The sequence below is a fragment of the Nicotiana sylvestris genome, chromosome 8 (genome assembly GCF_000393655.2).
Source record: "Nicotiana sylvestris chromosome 8, ASM39365v2, whole genome shotgun sequence".
Taxonomy (NCBI): Eukaryota; Viridiplantae; Streptophyta; class Magnoliopsida; order Solanales; family Solanaceae; genus Nicotiana; species Nicotiana sylvestris.
The window spans coordinates 156,518,141-156,536,991 of NC_091064.1; the positions used below are offsets into that span (position 1 = coordinate 156,518,141).

Here is an 18,851-nt window from a genome sequence, read left to right on the forward strand (position 1 = left end):
TGTGTGTGTGTGTGTGTCGCGCGCGCGCACGCTCTATCCCCATAAAAAATTAGTCAAAACAATCTATTATACGTTACTTAGAAGCACAACTAATTTGAGTCGAAAAGAATAAGGTTTTCTACATAGAGGACAAAAAGGATGACTAACCTGTAATTTGAACTTTGAACTTTGAACTTGTTGATATGAAGGAGAATGAAGCTCTATTTTTATTTGTAAAAAAATATTTTGAATATTCGTCGCTTTGGGATATATTAGCATACTAGTGTACAAGATAAAGAATTACAAAAGACCATGAAATAAATAAAAAAAGTCTTGACTTTTACATATAATACATTTCAGTTTCTTTTTAAAACTTTTGAGTAATTACCAAGCTGACTTTTGAGAATTTGGGTATTATATGAAGGACTTATTCAATAATTTTTATTTTAATTTGACAAAGTTTCGGGGCTTACGCATCACTAAAAAAATGCGCCTCAAACGCCCGGACGTACGCCCCGAATTGTTGGGCGTACGCCTCTTGAGACTTTTGCCCCACACTATTGCATGGGGATGTTTTTTGTGCGCCTCACCCCAGAGCTCGCCCCGAAAGTCGCCCCGAAAACTTCTTTTAAAACACTGATTGGGAAAGCTAGCTTGTAATACATCCTTTCATTGCACAGCTCAACCATGTGCTGTTTGGCTTGAATCCCACAGTTTGAATGTACTTAAACCTAGAGTCATTTTCCATCTATAAAACAGAGAAGAAATAATTTTTTTCTCGTTGTTGTAATTCCAATGACAATTTAATACGCCATCAAATTTCGGAATTCTTTCACTTCAGCCGTAAATTTATTTCTTCCTCCTAACTAGTAATTCTTCCAATCTACTTTAATTGATTTTTTGATTTTTTTGTGATTTATAATATATACGTAGTTTTTTCAAATATTAAGAAGGAATTAACTTTTTTTTTTTTAAAGTGCCTTTGGAGTAAAGAGCCTAGGAATATTTGTTATATTTTCTAAACATATTGAGGTTAATATTATTAATAATTAATGGGAAAAAGTATCTTTCTTAATATGTGTGAAAACAATCAACGAATCAATTAAAGAGAGAGTAACAAAACAAGGACGCCATTTACTAAGGAGGAAATTTTACACCCAATATACAAAAAATTGTTTCTATACTATTTCATATAGTTCATCTTTATCATCTCGTATACGTCTGGTCGGTTCATACGTTATCACTCTTAAATCATTTCTCATTTGTCCTTGTAACCAACAAAAAGTTTTAGGGTTTAGGGTGAAATGTGTGGATTTCATGCATCATTTTTTTTAATTTAGAAAAATGTGATTAACGGAACCCGCACCGTACAATTTAAAAGCCGTTTCTTTATAATAATCAGGTATAGATAAGCTTCGTGCAACAGTCTGATTCAAGGTGGGATTTGAACCCTAGACCTTCTATTTGGCAAATCCCTCTCTTATACTAGGCAAGCTTCGTGCAACGGTCTGAATCGAGATGGAATGTGAACCCTAAAACTTCTATTTGGCAAGTTCCTCCCTCGACCAACTCGACCACCCCGAAGGGTAACAACATATTAATATTAGATCAAAATTTTAAAAGTTGATAAAGTTGCTTAATTTGAGATGGCACATCCACAAATTTGATCTTTTTTCCTTTTGAGAAAAAGAGAGACAAGGGCATAGCAAGTAATAAGGGAGAAGAAATCGTCCATTTCCATAACTAATTTTGAAACATTTTTGCTATTCTTATTTCTGCAAAGTGTCACCAAGCTCATGTTCGTTTGAACTTCAAAAAAGGGTCCCCTCCTTTCTCTTCATTCCATCCCTCTCATTTCTGAACCCACCCCTCAAAAAAGCAAAAGTTGAAGCAAAAACAACAAACCCACCATTTTTTTGAATAAAGTTATTCATAAGATTCTTATTTCAGACTGTCACCACTTTCAACTTTCAAATCCTTCACTCTCTCGCACTCTCTGAACCCTCCCCTCTCTTGCCTTCAACAGTGAAAAAATACAGTTATTTTGCTCTTTTTTTTTTTTTGTGTGTGTGTGTGTGTGCGTGTGCGCGTAGAGAGAGACTCCAAATACCATTGATTCCAAAGACCCTTTTCTTCACTTCCCTATGACTGAAAGAATGATAAAGAAAAGGCTCTAAAGAGGGAGATTCTTTTGAAAATAAAAAAATTATTCCATTTGTCTCTTCATTCTTATAATACCCATTGATCCAAAATCCTCACTTTATTTTCCTCTCTCTTTTTACACCTCTTCCTTGTACTAGTATATTCCTTAAAATCCATCTCCCTCTTTTCCCTTTTCATTTCAACCCTTCTCTAATTTTTTTTTCAAAGAATCAATCCAATTAAGTCTTTTACTTTTTTCTTTTTCCCTCCATTTGAACCATTTTATTATACTTTTGTGTTTTCTTGATGTTTGGTTTGAAATGGGTAGGGGAGGAAGAGTGGAGGTGGTAAGCAGCAAAGGGTGTTCAAAGTTGTTAGTGGATTTTTCTTCTTCATTCAGAGGGATTCCTTCTTATTCGTTGGAACCACTCATAATGTCTCCTGCTTCCTCTGCCTCAGTTATGTCTGAATCAACAGTTATCACTCGATCCAATAATCCATTTTATGGACTTGTTATCTGTGTTACTGGACTTTCTAAAGGTATGATTTTTGGAATATCTTGTGAGCTTTTGCCTTAAAAAACTGTTTTGAATTGAACGAGAAGATGAAAGATTGTAGTTTTTTTTTGTTTTTCAGTATGAAGTTTACGGTGATGTGTAATGATGTGTTCTATTTAGTTGCAGAGCTAAGTGTCTTGAAGGGGTTCAATTGAATAACTTTCGTAAAAAAATTACACCGTACAAATAAGGGAAAAAAATGAAAATTTTGGTATATAGTAGTTGTTGTATCTCCTTGATAGTTTAGTGTCTTCACTCACTTATTCAAGTTTGCATTTTTTTGAATCACTTGTTGAATTCCTGGCTCTGCCACTGGTTCTATTGCTTCTACTTTAATTGTTTTTTTCCAACGTGTAAATGTTTTCAATATGCTATTTACAGAAGCCAGGAAGCAAGTGATGGAAGCAACAGAGAGATTAGGTGGTAAATACAGCCCACATTTGCACCCTCAATGTACCCATCTGGTGGTTCAGATATCCTTTTTCTTTCTGCATCTTTGAATTCCTTGATCATTTTTCTCTATACCCACTTTATGTTTCCAACTCTGCTAAATAATAGTATTTGTAGTATTTTTTCCATTGACAGCTTATCTTTTCCATGCTTAAACAAGGCGGAGAAATGAAAACCATATAGATGGGTCTAGTTAAATGATTATAACTTGCTCATTAGACACAGGTTATCAGGTGATTCAGGCCTAGTGGTTGTAATTTTTTGGTTAAGATTTGTTGCCTGGATTGGGATTCCTTAATATGTCTACCACAGCTTTTCTGGACGTAAGTTTGAGCATGCCTCGAAACATGGTTCAAAAAATGGTCTCCTGGTTGTTACATTGGCATGGTTTGTGGATAGTGTGAGAAGGAACGGTAAGGAGTGTCATTTGTTTGTAAATTTTATTAGCTTCATTACTTGTTTTCTGTATTACTCTTGTATTGCATGTTTTATGTTCTTTTTCAATTGATTAACTTTCTTATTTATTCTTCCTCGAAATGGACTGTTGAATGTGCTGATCCTGCTTCTGTTTTTTGGGTAACCTTTACTTCTTTCAATTTGAATAACATTGTCAGTTGTGATTCGTAATAGATTTTTTTTTTTTTTGGCAAAGGCAGATACATGATTTTAAGCCACTGCCTTTTTATGATAATGGATGCGAGTGTAGTATAAATATATATTCTGGAAAATTTTCGACGACGTATACATCGTTTAAGCAGAAGGCAGTGGGTTAGCGCTTTGAATCCGCCATAGCATTTAATTCTATTCTACAGAAGCACAACTGTAGAACAGAGAGACAATGCTGATATATAGGCTTTCTTGAACTTCCTGAACTTAGTATTTGGTGTTGAAATGGTTGAGAGATATGCGAAGCTTTATCCTTCATGTTTTTATTTAGAATGAAATAAGCCGCTTCTTTTATTTCTTGAAGTTGAGCTGTCATTGTTCTGCTTAAGATGCTTCTACATGGATAATCAACTAAAAGTAGTTACAAAAATTGATGGTTAACTAGAATTTGTTTCCTTCTATAATGAATAAGCCTTTTTTACTTTTCATTTGTTATCAAAACGCAACCCATATTTCTGTCGCTTAAGGTTTAGGAAATATATTACTTTTGATTCGTTCTATTTTGTCTATGACCAACACATTAATGTTTATGTTTGCTCCAGTGAGGTTGAGTGAATCGCTTTATAGTGTTAAAGGTGTTGGACAAGGTGGTCTCTCAGTGGATGATATCGACGGGCTTGTTCAGAGAGCCAGCAGGCAGCATTCATGTCTCCCTGTTGCATTGCCTGAAAATAGCAAACGAGCTGACATGATTGAAGAGCCACTTATGCATGCTGAAAGAGAACCTAAAAGAAGGACTCTGCTCGGTCATGCCTTTTATGTTGATGGAGATGTTTCTGATGAGCTGCGCAGTAAGGTAGGTTTAGGTTGTTATAAAAAAGCTCAACATTTAATAAATTTTTCAAACAAATACAGGATTATTTTGCTGTAGTACTGCTTATCTAAGTCTTATATGTTTATGCCTTTTGTTTCACTGAAAATCGGTGCTACGCCACTTGGCATATTATTTTTTTTACAACAATATGAATCCTTATACTGCATCATATTCTAAAGCTTAGGTCATCTGAGTCAAATCAAGTTATAGAAGGTGCTTACCTTTTCTCTGACTTGTGTAAAACTTAGGTTATCGAGTCTGCTGCAGCAGAAGGTGCTAGTTTGGTGGATCGGTGGTTTGTTGGTTGTGGTGCAAGTCATGTAGTCTGTGAAGGAAACTCAATTCAGAAATACCTTGGCCATTCCTCTAACATTGTTACTGTAAGTGTTACTCTATCCATTTAATGAGTAAGCATGAATGCTTTCTCATGATTGGGACCTTGATCAAAAGTGAAAATTAACTTACTATGAAATTACAATTTCTCTGACCCCACGTTTATCTTGTCCCAGGCAAGAGCTTTACATAGGTCCTTCTATTAGTATCTCCTCAAGGACTACTGTATCATTCCCCTGATTCATTTTCATTTGAATAACTTTTTCTGTCAGCCGCTTTGGGTTCTGAAGAGTGCGAAGGAAAAGTGCCTGCAACGGCTTGTTCATATGTCTGCTGATTTGGCTAGGCAAACTGGAGCATTACTTGATAGCATTCAGAATACAATTAATAGCAAGGTATATATTCACCCTCCTTCCTGCCGCTTGCCCTCTTTTCTCGCTTTCTCTCTCTCTCTCTCTCTCTCCATATGATTACTGGTGAACTTTCCTAAAGTGCTTTCTCTATCATCTTAAAGACTGTTTAGAATATCTTCCTATTGTTTAAATCCGAAGTATGTTAGCTTTGTGTTTCTATGACAATGCTCCATCAGAAAGCAGATTGATCTATGTCGTTACACAAAGCATATTTATCCTTTTCTTTCTCAAACAAGGACAACATACTAATTCTCTGATTACATATGGATGTATGTGCCTGAAGGATTTTTAGCACAGGGGATACATTACTTTTAAGTGATAAAATTCACTCGTTCTTGGCAGTAACTTTCTGCATTGTCGTTACTGAAAGCTTATGTAAGTATAACAGATATGCCTATGGCTGGTTCATGTCTTTCACATCTTTTTCCTGCCCACTATCTTATCCAAAAGTCACATAAGTAGGGCTTCAATTGGGGTTGGTGGTCAAGGAAAACTATAGTCTAACATTGTTTCAAGGATCCTGGCCTAGCAATTTGTAATTTTGACCATATGCTAGGGGGTTTTAGTCTTATTTCGAAGTAGTACTCTGTTTTTCTGGTTTTCCCACAAATCTCAAAGAAATATACATGTCATAATGGTATCCTGGTAATTTTTCCCAAACTCTTTAGGGTTGTCTTTTCTGGAAATTAAGATCTTTAGATGGACCATGTATTGTTGGTTTTATATAGGGTTTCCCATTGATGTAGCTTTATATCTTTCTCTTGACTATGGACTTGGAGTAGTTACAGAATTTGCGATTGGATCCTAGCTAAACTCAGTAATTCACTGCTCGCATTGACCGAAAAATGGAAGTAGTCTTTTTGGTTAGCTCCATAGTGATTACCACTTTTCTTAAAGGAAACATTCTAATACTTCTTATATAATAATACATAAAGTTCAGCAGGACCCTGCTTTTACTCTTTACTTTTCCTCTATGCTATTCTCCAAATACACGAAGTTATCTTGTGACTTCACATTTCTAAACAACAACTTCTGTAGTTCTCTATTTCAAACCTTTTCTTGGTAGTTGTGCTGAGGAAGAGGTGGACTATAATAACAGATGAATGGAGCAATTTATAGTTAGAGTGATCCTTGCATCTTGTGGCTATTCTAAGGTCCTTTGATCTACAGTTGATTGGTGGATATATAATAAGGAGGTTGGTTGGTCGTTAAATACCTTGACTATCTTTCTAATTTCTTGACTTAAACTACAGACGTCATAGTTGAATGCTATGCAGACATATGTCACGTCCTTAGTTGTTAACTAAGTACACGTGCAGCACTTGACAACTTGCTCACGATCTTGCATAACTTGCTCACGTTCTTGCTATGCCAAGTCAGCCCTACTACACTCATGATCGCTAAGAAATGTTAGAACACATGAGAATTGCCAAAGGAAACTTTTGTATTAGAGAGAACTTGATAGTTTAGCTTGGTTTTTTGAATTACCAATGAATACCCCCTATTTATACTAATCACCTAGGGGCTAGTATGCAAATAATAATTACTCTACAAGTCCTTCTATATTTACAAATAAGTCCCTTTCTCTAGAATATTCTACCTAGCTAGAATCTTCTAAGGACTTTCCTAACAATTCTATAGAGTTCTAGGGTCTTCCTAGAGAAACCTCTATATTTCTCTAGAACCTTCCTACAAGTGCATAAATATCTAGAGCTCTATAGTTCTAGAATATTCTACCAAGATCTTGTCCCTAACTTATGTAACCATTCCATATGACAAAAATATATGCCAAGTGGCACCTACGTGACATGATGATGTGGCGGGTCATGACACTCTCCCCCACCCAATTTTGTGCCGCCCTCGGCACAAAACATCAACACGTACGCGCGCACATTGCCTTGGCGTCGTCAGAAATCTTTGTCCATTAGCCATGATACCCTATGAAGTGGTTCTCCTTCCCATTTCACAAGGACTAGCCACGTTTCTTCTTACGCTGTTTGAACTTTGGACGGCTAGCAGTGATGGCCTCAGTCCTCCGCCCATCGGATGCTCCTCTTTGCTCTTGGCCTGAATCTTCCCATGACTCAACCAAGTCTAGTAGCTTCTCAAGCATCGGGTCCATGTTTCCACTCTCTATTTGGCTGCCCTCCGTGGTCACAACCTTGCTGGCTAACTTGACCCCTCTGCTTGGTGCATCGTCTGAGTCTGATAGTATACCATCACTTTGTAACTCGCCATCCTTGCAGTTTCTCCTATGTCACCCTTATGTGCTTGAACAAAGTTCCCTATCATTGCTGCAAGCTTCCCCAACTCTAGGCATTCACTTGCTCGATGTGACCCTTTGCAGAAGTAGCACCCTCCCTTAGGCACGTACTCCCTACCATTTTCTGGCCCCTTGCCGTTTCTCTTGGACCCCTGTCCGTTATGGGATGACCCCTTGCCATTACCCTTGTATACCTCGGCTATGCATTTCCCGTTGTCCTCATCATGATCTCCCTCATCCCTCTCGGCGTTGCCTTCTTTGGACTTAGCAGGCTCCATCTTGAAGTCAACAAGTGACTAGGCTACTCCAATGGCCTCATTCACGTTGGCTATTTGATGTCTTCTTAACTTATGCTTTGTCCAATTTTGCAACCCATCCATGAAGTAGAAGAGGAAATCTTCCTCGGACAATGACGAGATTTGCAGCATTAAGGTAGTGAACTCGCGTACATACTCCCGAATTGTGGCCTCCGTCGGAGCTCCCTTAGCTTCCGCCAGTCGGTAGTGAACTCGCGTACATACTCCCGAATTGTGGCCTCCGTCGGAGCTCCCTTAGCTTCCGCCAGTCTGCCACCTCGCGTGCAGCCCGTACACCACCATACTGCTTCCGCTTAGGGACCTTCGCGTTGATCCCTTCTGCAAGTACCAAGCCCTTGGTAATTCCGCCCATGATTCCCTACAAAACTTCCTTCTAGCAATCTCTTGTATTCTTTCTAACATTCCTTAGTCATAACCTTTGCTTTGATACCACGTTGTCACGTCCTTAGTTGTTAACTAAGTACACGTGCGACACTTGACAACTCGCTCACGATCTTGCATAACTTGCTCACGTTCTTGCTATGCCAAGTCAGCGCTACTACACTCATGATCGCTAAGAAATGTTAGAACACATGAGAATTGCCAAAGGAAACTTTTGTATTAGAGAGAACTTGATAATTTAGCTTGGTTTTTTGAATTACCAATGAATACCCCCTATTTATACTAATCACCTAGGGGCTAGTATGCAAATAATAATTGCTCTACAAGTCCTTCCATATTTACAAATAAGTCCTTTTCTCTAGAATATTTTACGTAGCTAGAATCTTCTAAGGACTTTCCTAACAATTCTATAGGGTTCTAGGGTCTTCCTAGAGAAACCTCTATATTTCTCTAGAACCTTCCTACAAGTGCATAAATATTTAGAGCTTTTCCCAAGGAGATTCTCTATAGTTCTAGAATATTCCACCAAGATCTTGTCTCTAACTTATGTAACCATTCCATAGGGCAAAAATATATGCCAAGTGGCACCTACGTGGCATGATGATGTGGCGGGTCATGACACATAGGTGCTGAACGGATGCCATGTAAACCATTGCCTGGGTTTGTCATCACCTACTTTTCCTAAACTTCAAGATGTAGCAAGTGATTAGTTGGATAGGGTGGCTTCCAGTGGCTGACCTTTTCAAACTGGTCATGTACTGCTAAAAATGTGAATGCATTTGAATTTTCTGTTGATATATTTTCCTGAATGTTCTGCATTGTAGCATGTCCTTTGGAGATTTTCCTGCTATAGTTCTTCAATTTTAAAAAATTCTTATGAATTGTTTATAGGAAATTAATGCTGGTGCTCTTCTTCAAGATACCACAAGTTCTACACCTATAGTGAACCAGGAAGAAAGACTAAATGTCGTCAATGTGGCCAAAGAGGGAGTAAGGAAGCGTCGTGGTTGGCGTATGCAGGTAAAAGCACTTCAGTTTTTGTGATGCAGCTCCTTTCTTTTGTTTCAACGATGCTACCAGATACACTATGTAAATAGATGCATAGATGGTTTAGGCTTACAATTCTGTTTTCTGTTATGGCTAATATGTTACTTGGCAATATACTGTGTTATGACATGGCATACCTCTCTTTTCAGATGTAACGTCTTAATGCGAGTTGCATTCTTGAGCTAGAGCAAGAATCATGAGTTACATGTTTAATTCTTCTAAATTGTGTGTGGTTTGGTCCAAGGTTGAGGCACTTAGTGTTAATATCTACATCTGTCAGTCCAAAATGCGTTTGGTTGAACAGTAATCTTGTACTTAGTTCTTTTTATTCTTGGCATGATTTTGGTTCATTTTTTGAATTTCTAGTTCACCGGTAAATTGCTTGTTTTCAGTGCTTACCAAAATACAATTAAGCATTTCCAGGAGTCATGACTGTTTTATCCTAGTTAATTCTTTTGACTGTTGTTCTTCCCTTGTTTGTGTATAGCACTCAATTTGCCAACAATTAATCATGATCTTGTATATATTGTTGTTCTCAATGAAATTGAAATTTAATTTTACTTGTCCGTTTTGTTGTTTCAGACATGTCAGACCCCTTTACGTCACCTATCACCGAACATCCTTCTAGATTCCATCTGCTGGTCGATATCTGACCCAACTTCGACTGCTTCGATTTACATGGATGCTTCTAGTGCTGAAGATGCAAAACAACAGAACACTTCTGTATTCTTTGACGCAAAGGAGGATCAGAAAGCATCTGATGCTTCATTTGTGAACCTATCCCGACCGCTTTCTGAAAGGTTCGTCAGATCTCTTACTTTCAGTGACTGTTACAGTTTCAACGAGCAGACTTGAAACCCGCTAGATATAGTGTTACTTTCACCTTGAAACTTGTGTGCAAATTATATGCTTAATGCCCCTTCCAAGTATTCTAGACTTGAAACTTGTGTGCAAATTATTGCATATATCATTGCTTCGCTGAGCATATCATGTTGGTTCTGTTAGAGTATTACCATGTAGTTGGAAATTTGGATTGGTATATTAGATTATTTTTGTCTGGTCCAATGATTGTGTTAGGCTGACCAGATAGCAGTTCTTGGATACAAAGAAGAGAGGGCACAAAACCCGATTTGATTGAGAATAGACTAAAGGTGACTAGTATGATACTAAAAGATTAATTACATCTTATATTTTCAACAGATTTTCAAGTTTCAACAACTAATCCTATTATTTCTAATTCTACATCACCTCCTACTAAGAGTTCTTATTCTACATTAACTCTTTTTGTTTCCCGATGCTACACAAATGTTTATGTCATTTCCAACAGGAAAAATTTGTCTTCAATTATTTCATTGTTATAAAATAAAAGCAATTTAGTAAGACAAGGTGGGTTACTCTGATGGTAAGCACCCTCCACTTCCAACCAAGAGATAGTGAGTTCGAGTCACCCCAAGAGCAAGGTGGGGAGTTCTTGGAGGGAAGGATGCCGAGGGTCTATTGGAAACAGCCTTTCTACCCTAGGGTAGGGGTAAGGTCTGCGTACACACTACCCTCCCCAGACCTCACTTGTGGGATTATACTGGGTTGTTGTTGTAAATAAGAGATAGAGATAGAAAGGAGTATTTCACTTACTTTTGGTGTATCTTTCCACTGCAATTACATAGCCTTTTATAGGTATAAAAAGTAAAAATTACTATAGTAAAATAGTGTAAGGGATGGACATAAAGTGGAAATCAATCCACAAACTATTCATACATGGACTTCATCCACATACTATTTACAACACTCCCCCTTGGATGACCATGTAAAAAAAATGCATCATTCAGAGCTTAATAGGAAAAACATGGGGAAATACATATTTATTTGTAATACGCATTACTTGCTGCCTCATTAAAAGCCTTACCAAAAAAATCCAATGGGAGAAAACCTTAGTTAAAGAAAAAAGAGTACATCACGTATTTTTACTCCCCCTGATTAAAATATCACTTAAGGTCTCGGAGACGCCGCATTCCAATTTTGTATATTAACTTCTCAAATATTGAGGTTGGCAATGCCTTAGTAAACAGATCCGCCAAATTATCAGTTGAAGGAACTTGTTGAACATCTATTTCACCATTCTTTTGAAGATCATGAGTGAAGAAGAATTTTGGTGAAATATGTTTTGTTCTGTCTCCTTTAATGTATCCTCCTTTCAGTTGAGCTATACATGCAGCATTGTCTTCATACAATATTGTTGGAATATTTTCTTTCGAAGAAAGACCACATGTTTCCTGAATATGTTGAGTTATTGATCTCAACCAAACGCATTCTCGACTTACTTCATGAATAACTATTATCTCTGCATGATTTGAAGAAGTAGCAACCATAGTCTGTTTCGTTGAACGCCATGATATGGCTGTACCTCCACATGTAAATAAGTAGCCTGTCTGAGATCGAGCTTTATGTAGATCAGACAAATATCCCGCATCTGCATAACCAACTAATGCTGACTTGGATTCATTTGAATAGAATAAACCCATATCAATGGCCCCTTCCAAGTATTTGAATATATGCTTAATACCATTCCAGTGTCTTTGTGTTGGTGAAGAACTAAATCTTGCTAACAAGCTTACTGAGAAAGCTATATCTGGTCGTGAATTGTTGGCAAGATACATTAACCCCCTGATTGCACTAAGATGTCGTATTTCGGCACCAAGAAGCTCTTCATCATTTTCATGAGGTCGGAATGGATCTTTATTTATATCAAGTAATCTTACAACCATCGGGCTACTCAATGAATGTGCTTTATCCATATAAAATCGCTTTACGATCTTTTCAGTGTATGTTGATTGATGGACAAAAATTCCATCTTTCATATACTCAATTTGTAGACCAAGACAAAATCTTGTCTTTCCAAGATCTTTCATTTCAAATTCTTTCTTCAAATAGTCTACTGCTTGTGGAAGCTCCTTTGGAGTTCCAATGATATTCAAATCATCAACATACACAGCGATTATAACAAATTCAGATCCGGATCTTTTTATCAAGACACAAGGACAAATTGGATCTTCTTTCAACAGGTACTCACTCAGGCGATTATACCACATGCGCCCTGATTGTTTTAATCTGTATAAGGATTTCTGAAGCTTTATTGAACAAGTTTTTCGAAAACATTTATATGCTTCAGGCACTTTAAATCCTTCAGGATTTTTCATAAAGATTTCATTGTCTAATGAGCCATACAAATAGGTTGTGACAACATCCATAAGACGCATATCAAGTTTTTCATGCACTGTCAAATTTATAAGATATCTGAACGTGATAGCATCCACCACAGGAGAATATGTCTCCATATAATCAATGCCAGGTCTTTGCGAAAATCCTTGTACCACAAGTCGTGCTTTATATCTAACGATTTCATTTTTATCATTTCGTTTTCGCACAAAAACCCATTTGTACCCTACTGGCTTTATACCTTCAGGTGTTCGAACTATAGGTCTGAAGACTTCACGTTTTCCAAGTGAAGTTAATTCTGACTGGATAGTGTCTTTCCATTTTGGCCAATCATTTCTTTGTTTACATTCATCAACGAATTTTGGTTCAAGATCCTCATCTTGTTGCATTATTTCAACCTATGTTACTCAGACTCTTCAAAAATGTTGTTAGGTGCGTGTCGGATCCCACAAATTTAGTGTATTTTTGGAGGATCCGACACGGGTGCAGAAACACTTTTGGAGAGTCCGAGCAACATAGATTTCAACAGCAACATTATAAGCAAAAATGTTATCGATAACAATATTATTTCGGTTCCATCTTTTTGCCGTTGAGACATAACTTATTGATATCTCTTCATTCTCATTATTTTCAGGTACCTGGACCTCCCCTAAGGTCTTATCATTTGTTATGTCTTGGGGATCTTCTTGAGCCACTACCTCCGTGTTATGATCACTTTGATCATTTGCTCATTTTCTTCTTCGAGGATTTTTATTTTTAGAACCGATTGGTCTACCACGCTTCAAGCGTGACTTAGACTCATTTGCTTTAATTGATTGTCCTGTCGGGATATCAACTCGAACTGGAGCATTAGCAGCTGGAATATGTGACTTAGTCACCCTTGGTAGGTCAGTGAATGCATCTGGCAATTGACTTGCAATATTTTGCAAATGAATAATCTTTTGAACCTCTTGTTCACATTGGTTTGTTCGAGGATCTAAATGAGACAGTGATAATGCATTCCAATCTATCTCCTTTTTCAGCTGCTTATTTTCTCCCCCTAATGTTGGGTATACTGATTCATCAAAATGGCAATCAGAAAATCTTGCCGTGAATAAATCCTCAGTCATCGGCTCTAGATACTTTATAATAGAAGGAGATTCATATCCAACATATATCCCCAACCTTCTTTGGGGACCCATCTTTGTGCGTTTTGGTGGAGCAATTGGAACATATATCGCACAACCAAAGATTCTAAGATGGGAAATATTTGGCTCCGCACAAGTGTTGCTGCATGTAAAATAGCATGAGCCCATAATGAAATGAGAAGTTTTGTTCTCATAAGCATTGGTCTAGCAATTAATTGGAGGCGTTTGATCAATGATTCTGCTAGACCATTTTGTGTATGAACATGAGCAACCGAATGCTCAATTGTTATCCCAGTTGATATACAATAATCATTAAAGCTTGGGATGTAAACTCACCAGCATTATCAATGCGAATTGTCTTAATTGCATAATCTGGAAATTGTGCTCTTAGCTTTATTATTTGAGCCAATAATCTCGCAAATGCCATATTGCGAGTTGATAGTAAGCACACATGTGACCATCTTATAGATGCATCTACCAAAACCATATAATATCTGAATGGTCCACATGGAGGGTGAATGAGCCCCCATATATCACCCTGTATACGTTCCAGAAATGCAGGGGATTCCATCATAACTTTAATAGTTGATGGTCTAATAATTAATTTGCCTTGAGAACATGCAGCACAAGAGAATTCCTTAAATTGAAGAATCTTCTGGTTCTTCATTGAATGTCCATGTGAATTCTCAATTATTTTACGCATCATATTAGAACTAGGATGGCCCAATTGGTCATGCCAAATAATAAAATTATCTTGATTAGTAAACTTCTCGTTTACTACGGCATGTATTTCAATCCTGCTAATACTTGTGTAGTATAAGCCGGAGGAAAGAGCAGGTAACATTTCAAGCACATATTCCTTACCAGACATTATTGTAGTAATATAAAGATATTCAATCTTTTCATCATTTGTAGTCTCAACATGGTAGCCATTTTGGCGAATATCTTTGAAACTTAATAAGTTTTTTTGAGATTCACTACAATATAGTGCTTCATTAATAGCCAAATTTGGTTTCCCTGTTAGTAATAAATTGGCTCTTCCAGAACCTTCAATTAATCTTGTACTACCAGATATTGTATTAACATTGGCTTCTTTCATTACCAAATAAGAGAAATATCTCTTATCTCTTAAAATAGTGTGTTGTAGCACTATTCAGAAGACATATATCATCTTTATTAATCTTGAGTCCAACTGAAGACTGAGGAATTTTCATATTCTTCATAAAAAAAATCAAAAAAATACATTATAAGAAATATGAAAGACAAACAGAATAAGAACATTAAGAAATACAGTAGAAATGTAGAAACTAGCAACACATGATGCATTAGGAAAATACATTCAAGAAAAATAAACTAGTTGCAAACATAAAATGACAACTTTTATTATAGCTTCATTCCCCAGTAAGATGATTAGTTCTTCAGTCAATATCCTCCAGCTTCTAAATGAGTAATATTTGCTAGGCCTCCAAAATCATCATCTTTATATGCAAGATGTGCCTCAGAATCATATTCGTTTGAGGGACCTACTTCATCATCATTATTTTGAAAGGTCAAGTGTGCCTCCACATTATTTTCTTTCTTTCTGAGGGAGGCTTGATAAAGTTTGACAAAATGATCTGGCATACGACAAATGCGTGCCCAATGAGCTTACACATACTAATTTTACCTTTTGAAGGATTAATTTGAGAACCCTTATTGTTCTCCAGTTTATTTTCACCATATGACGATTATTATTTCATCCCCTGCCACGTCCACGTTTACGACCATGTCCACGACCACGGTAATTATTTTGTTTTCTTTCAAACTTATCATATGCTGCTACAACATTCACTTCCGGAAATGGAGTTGACCCAGTGGGATGGTTTCATGTTTTTTCATTAATAGAGTATTATTCTGCTCTGCCACAAGTAGGCATGTGATTAAATCATAATATTTCTTAAAACCTTTTTCACGGCATTGCTGTTGTAGTACCACATTTGAAGCGTGAAAAGTAGAAAATGTTTTTTCCAATAAGTCCTCATCTGTGATAGTGTTTCCACATAATTTTGATAGAGAACTTACTTTAAAGATAGCAGAATTATACTCACTTACAGTTTTAAAGTCTTGCAACCTTAAATGTATCCACTCATATCGAGCTTTCGGTAATACCGTAAGTTTTAGGTGGTCATATCGATCCTTCAAATTAATCCATAATTCAAGTGGATATTTTACGGTTAAATATTCAGTTTTTAACCCTTCATGTAGATGATGACGAAGGAAAATCATGGTCTTCGCTTTATCCTGATTTGATCCTTCATTTCCTTGTATAATAGTATTTCTAAGACCTTTAACGTCAACGTGAATTTCAGCATCAAGGACCCATGATAAATAGTTCTTCCCGGTGATGTCAAGTGCCACAAATTCAAGTTTTGATAAGTTTGACATAGTAAAAACTATCATAAAAGATAAATAAGTTAGAGAAATAATTATATTTATAAACAATTAATGAAAAAAATGAGTAAGGCAAAAAAAAAAAAAAACGGAAATAGAACTATATCATATAAACAACCTACTATTTTATTTTATTCTGGCCATAAATTGAAAACAACATACTGTTTCATTTCACTTTATATTATTGATATATATATATGTGTTCATAGAATTGAACGTGCCTAATATTATTTATATGTTCTAATCCAATAAATATAAAGTAATTAAACTAATATGAAATTATTACTTGTCAATTCATTTCTCACAGTTTTTCAAAATTCCTTAAAGATATGTTTTGATCCGGAAAGTCCATGAATATTATAAGTATGTCATTAGTGGGTAGCTAGTTTGATGACTTTGAGGTCATATAAGAGTTGAGCATTGAAGGAAATAATTATTTTATCACGACAATGTACTTAAACTATTTAAGATGCCCAAGGGCACAAGTAATCTGCAAACAGTGAGCATATGATATGTACTACCATAAATAAAATGAATATAGTGATACATACCTTAATAAAATATGACTCAACTTAGCGGGGATTAAGAATAAAATTAGAGTTTCGTGCTAATAACATGTTATAAAATAAAAGCAATTTAGTAAAATGTAAATAAGAAATAGAGATAGAAAGAAGGAGTATTTCACTTCCTTTTGGTGTATCTTTCCACTGCAATTACATAGCCTTTTATAGGCATAAAAAGTAAAGATTACTATAGTAAGATAGTGTAAGGGATGGGCATAAAGTGGAAATCAATCCACAAACTATTCATACATGGACTTCATCCACATACTATTTACAACATTCATAAAATTTTCCACAAATGCCAATTGATAAGTTATGTGCTTGTCACAGGCAGGTGGGTACTTATTAGAATTTAGCAAAGGATAATTCAAAGACCAATGTCAAACTATTGGGTTACTTTGGTAGAACAGATACAATAGGGATAGAATTGCAACTTAGCTCAATCATTGATGACTATAGATGTGATTTACTCTTTGTCGTGTTTTTTTAATTCCGTTTATCTTGTATTGTGTACCTCACTTGTAATGATCTTCCTTTGATTGTTTTTTTTTTTTTTTTTTTTTGTTGATTGCAGTGAAAAATCTGAGTTAATATTGAAAACCAACTTCCTTAATATACTGTTTCCAGTTGATCGATTTTCCGAAATGGGTCCATGTTCCAGGACCTTTTTTAGTGAGAAAGGGTTCACGTGTTTACAGGTGTTGGATTACATACATGCATTTTACCAGGTATTGAGTTTTTCCCTTGCTAGATTCACTGCTTCTATTTTGGCTGGTGATTTTGGTGGATTTTCAGGGTTATTTCAAGAATAGATTCCAAACAGAAAATTTTTACTCCCTAAAACATTACGTTTGTAATTTCTATAGGAAAACATGTCCGTTGCAGAGGTAGAGATAGCGATTCACACAGATTCAAGGCATGCTGACCGCCTAAGATCAGTTTACTGCAGTAAAGAGACTAGCGAGCGTGGTTGTGTTGAATTCAGACGAATTGAATTTCTTGGTAGCCGTAAAAGTTTTGAAATGCTGAAGCGTGTTTCTGGTGATAACAACTGTAATGTGTATGAGTTATTGATCAGAGCATAAGTTCATAGGAAAAAGAAATTCTACTTTGGTTTTGATTTGGCTGGTAAGCTACAACTTCTTCTAAGTTGCAGAGTTTGATGATGAAGGTAGTGAAGATTGAAGAGAAACTGTATATATTCATCATCAAAAATCATTTTTGCAATGTGATATTTTGTATATTTGTAAAGAAAAAAAAGGTATACTAGCCAGATGCAGTTTGACACCTGGTCATCATCGTCGTCTTTTCTTCTTCATCTTCTTCTGCCAGTAAGTGTTGTTTCAATGTGTACAGTTTTCTTATGCAAGGGAACTTGACTGTTACACATCAATTGCATAGTGGAAAATTTACAGGACTACTACTCAATAAGTGAATTTTTAAAACGAACTAACTCAGAAGTTTTTTTTTTTGAGGGGGGGGGGGGGGGGGGGGGATATTGAACTCATATTTCCTAGTAATAAAAAGAGGCAAACTGCCTGTATGTTCATCACTATTGAAAGGTAAGACCATAACCTAAACAAAAGATCCTAAAATTGTTTGGCTCACAACAAGGATATCCGGGATCATAATCCTACATCCTATATGGATAAATAATACTAAGATTTTGGTATAAAATTGATACTGATTTTAGCTTAATACCAATAACCAAATACGAGATAAATGTAATCCAAAACGTTACTTTAATCCTGGTAATTAGCCAAACGACCAGCTTCCAATTTATCAACTAGACCATTATTAAATAATTGTGTTAACTCGATGGAAACAAATTAAAGCAGTTGACAAGAGATAGTGATATAAGTTCCAGTGGAGTGAAGAGCCTCATCTCGTTTGTTATTGTCTTTTCTCCTGCCTGGTGGATGAATGCATCCTGAACTACTTTAGAAATAAAGACAGAAGACATAATAATACGAACAAATGCAATATATAGGGGAGAAATGCGATTATAATTAACGAAATTACATATATCTTATATTGATGAGTTTTCAGTTGGTACCCTAAATTTATTAGATGGTATAAGTGAAGCATTTATAACGGAAGATGAAAGAAAAAGACATTTATCGGACCAAAATGGCGAATGAATAATTTCTCGCACA

At 36.1% G+C, this 18,851-nt stretch overlaps 1 protein-coding gene across 2 annotated transcripts; it reads left to right on the forward strand.

Annotated features, from left to right (window-relative positions):
• Positions 1-1,794: 1,794 nt before the first annotated feature.
• On the forward strand, positions 1,795-17,993 carry LOC104235547 (uncharacterized). Of its 2 annotated transcripts, none has more exons than XM_009789334.2 (10): positions 1,795-2,661; positions 3,060-3,151; positions 3,436-3,541; positions 4,337-4,590; positions 4,857-4,988; positions 5,214-5,336; positions 9,207-9,335; positions 9,945-10,162; positions 17,270-17,423; positions 17,562-17,993. In XM_009789334.2, exons 1-10 carry the CDS (start codon positions 2,442-2,444, stop codon positions 17,778-17,780), a joined length of 1,647 nt encoding a protein of 548 aa, XP_009787636.1. In that variant the 5' UTR covers positions 1,795-2,441; the 3' UTR covers positions 17,781-17,993. The 2 variants fall into 2 exon arrangements, with proteins under 2 accessions (XP_009787636.1, XP_009787637.1); XM_009789335.2 differs by having other exon boundaries at positions 3,439-3,541.
• The last annotated feature ends 858 nt before the right edge of the window (positions 17,994-18,851 follow it).

Bases quoted from the DNA above. Each gene is read 5' to 3' on its own strand.
- LOC104235547 (XM_009789334.2), top strand. From the start codon at position 2,442: ATGGGTAGGGGAGGAAGAGTGGAGGTGGTAAGCAGCAAAGGGTGTTCA. The intron at 2,662-3,059 runs GTATGATTTTTG...TGCTATTTACAG, and splicing joins TGTTACTGGACTTTCTAAAG to AAGCCAGGAAGCAAGTGATG. The intron at 5,337-9,206 runs GTATATATTCAC...AATTGTTTATAG, and splicing joins AGAATACAATTAATAGCAAG to GAAATTAATGCTGGTGCTCT.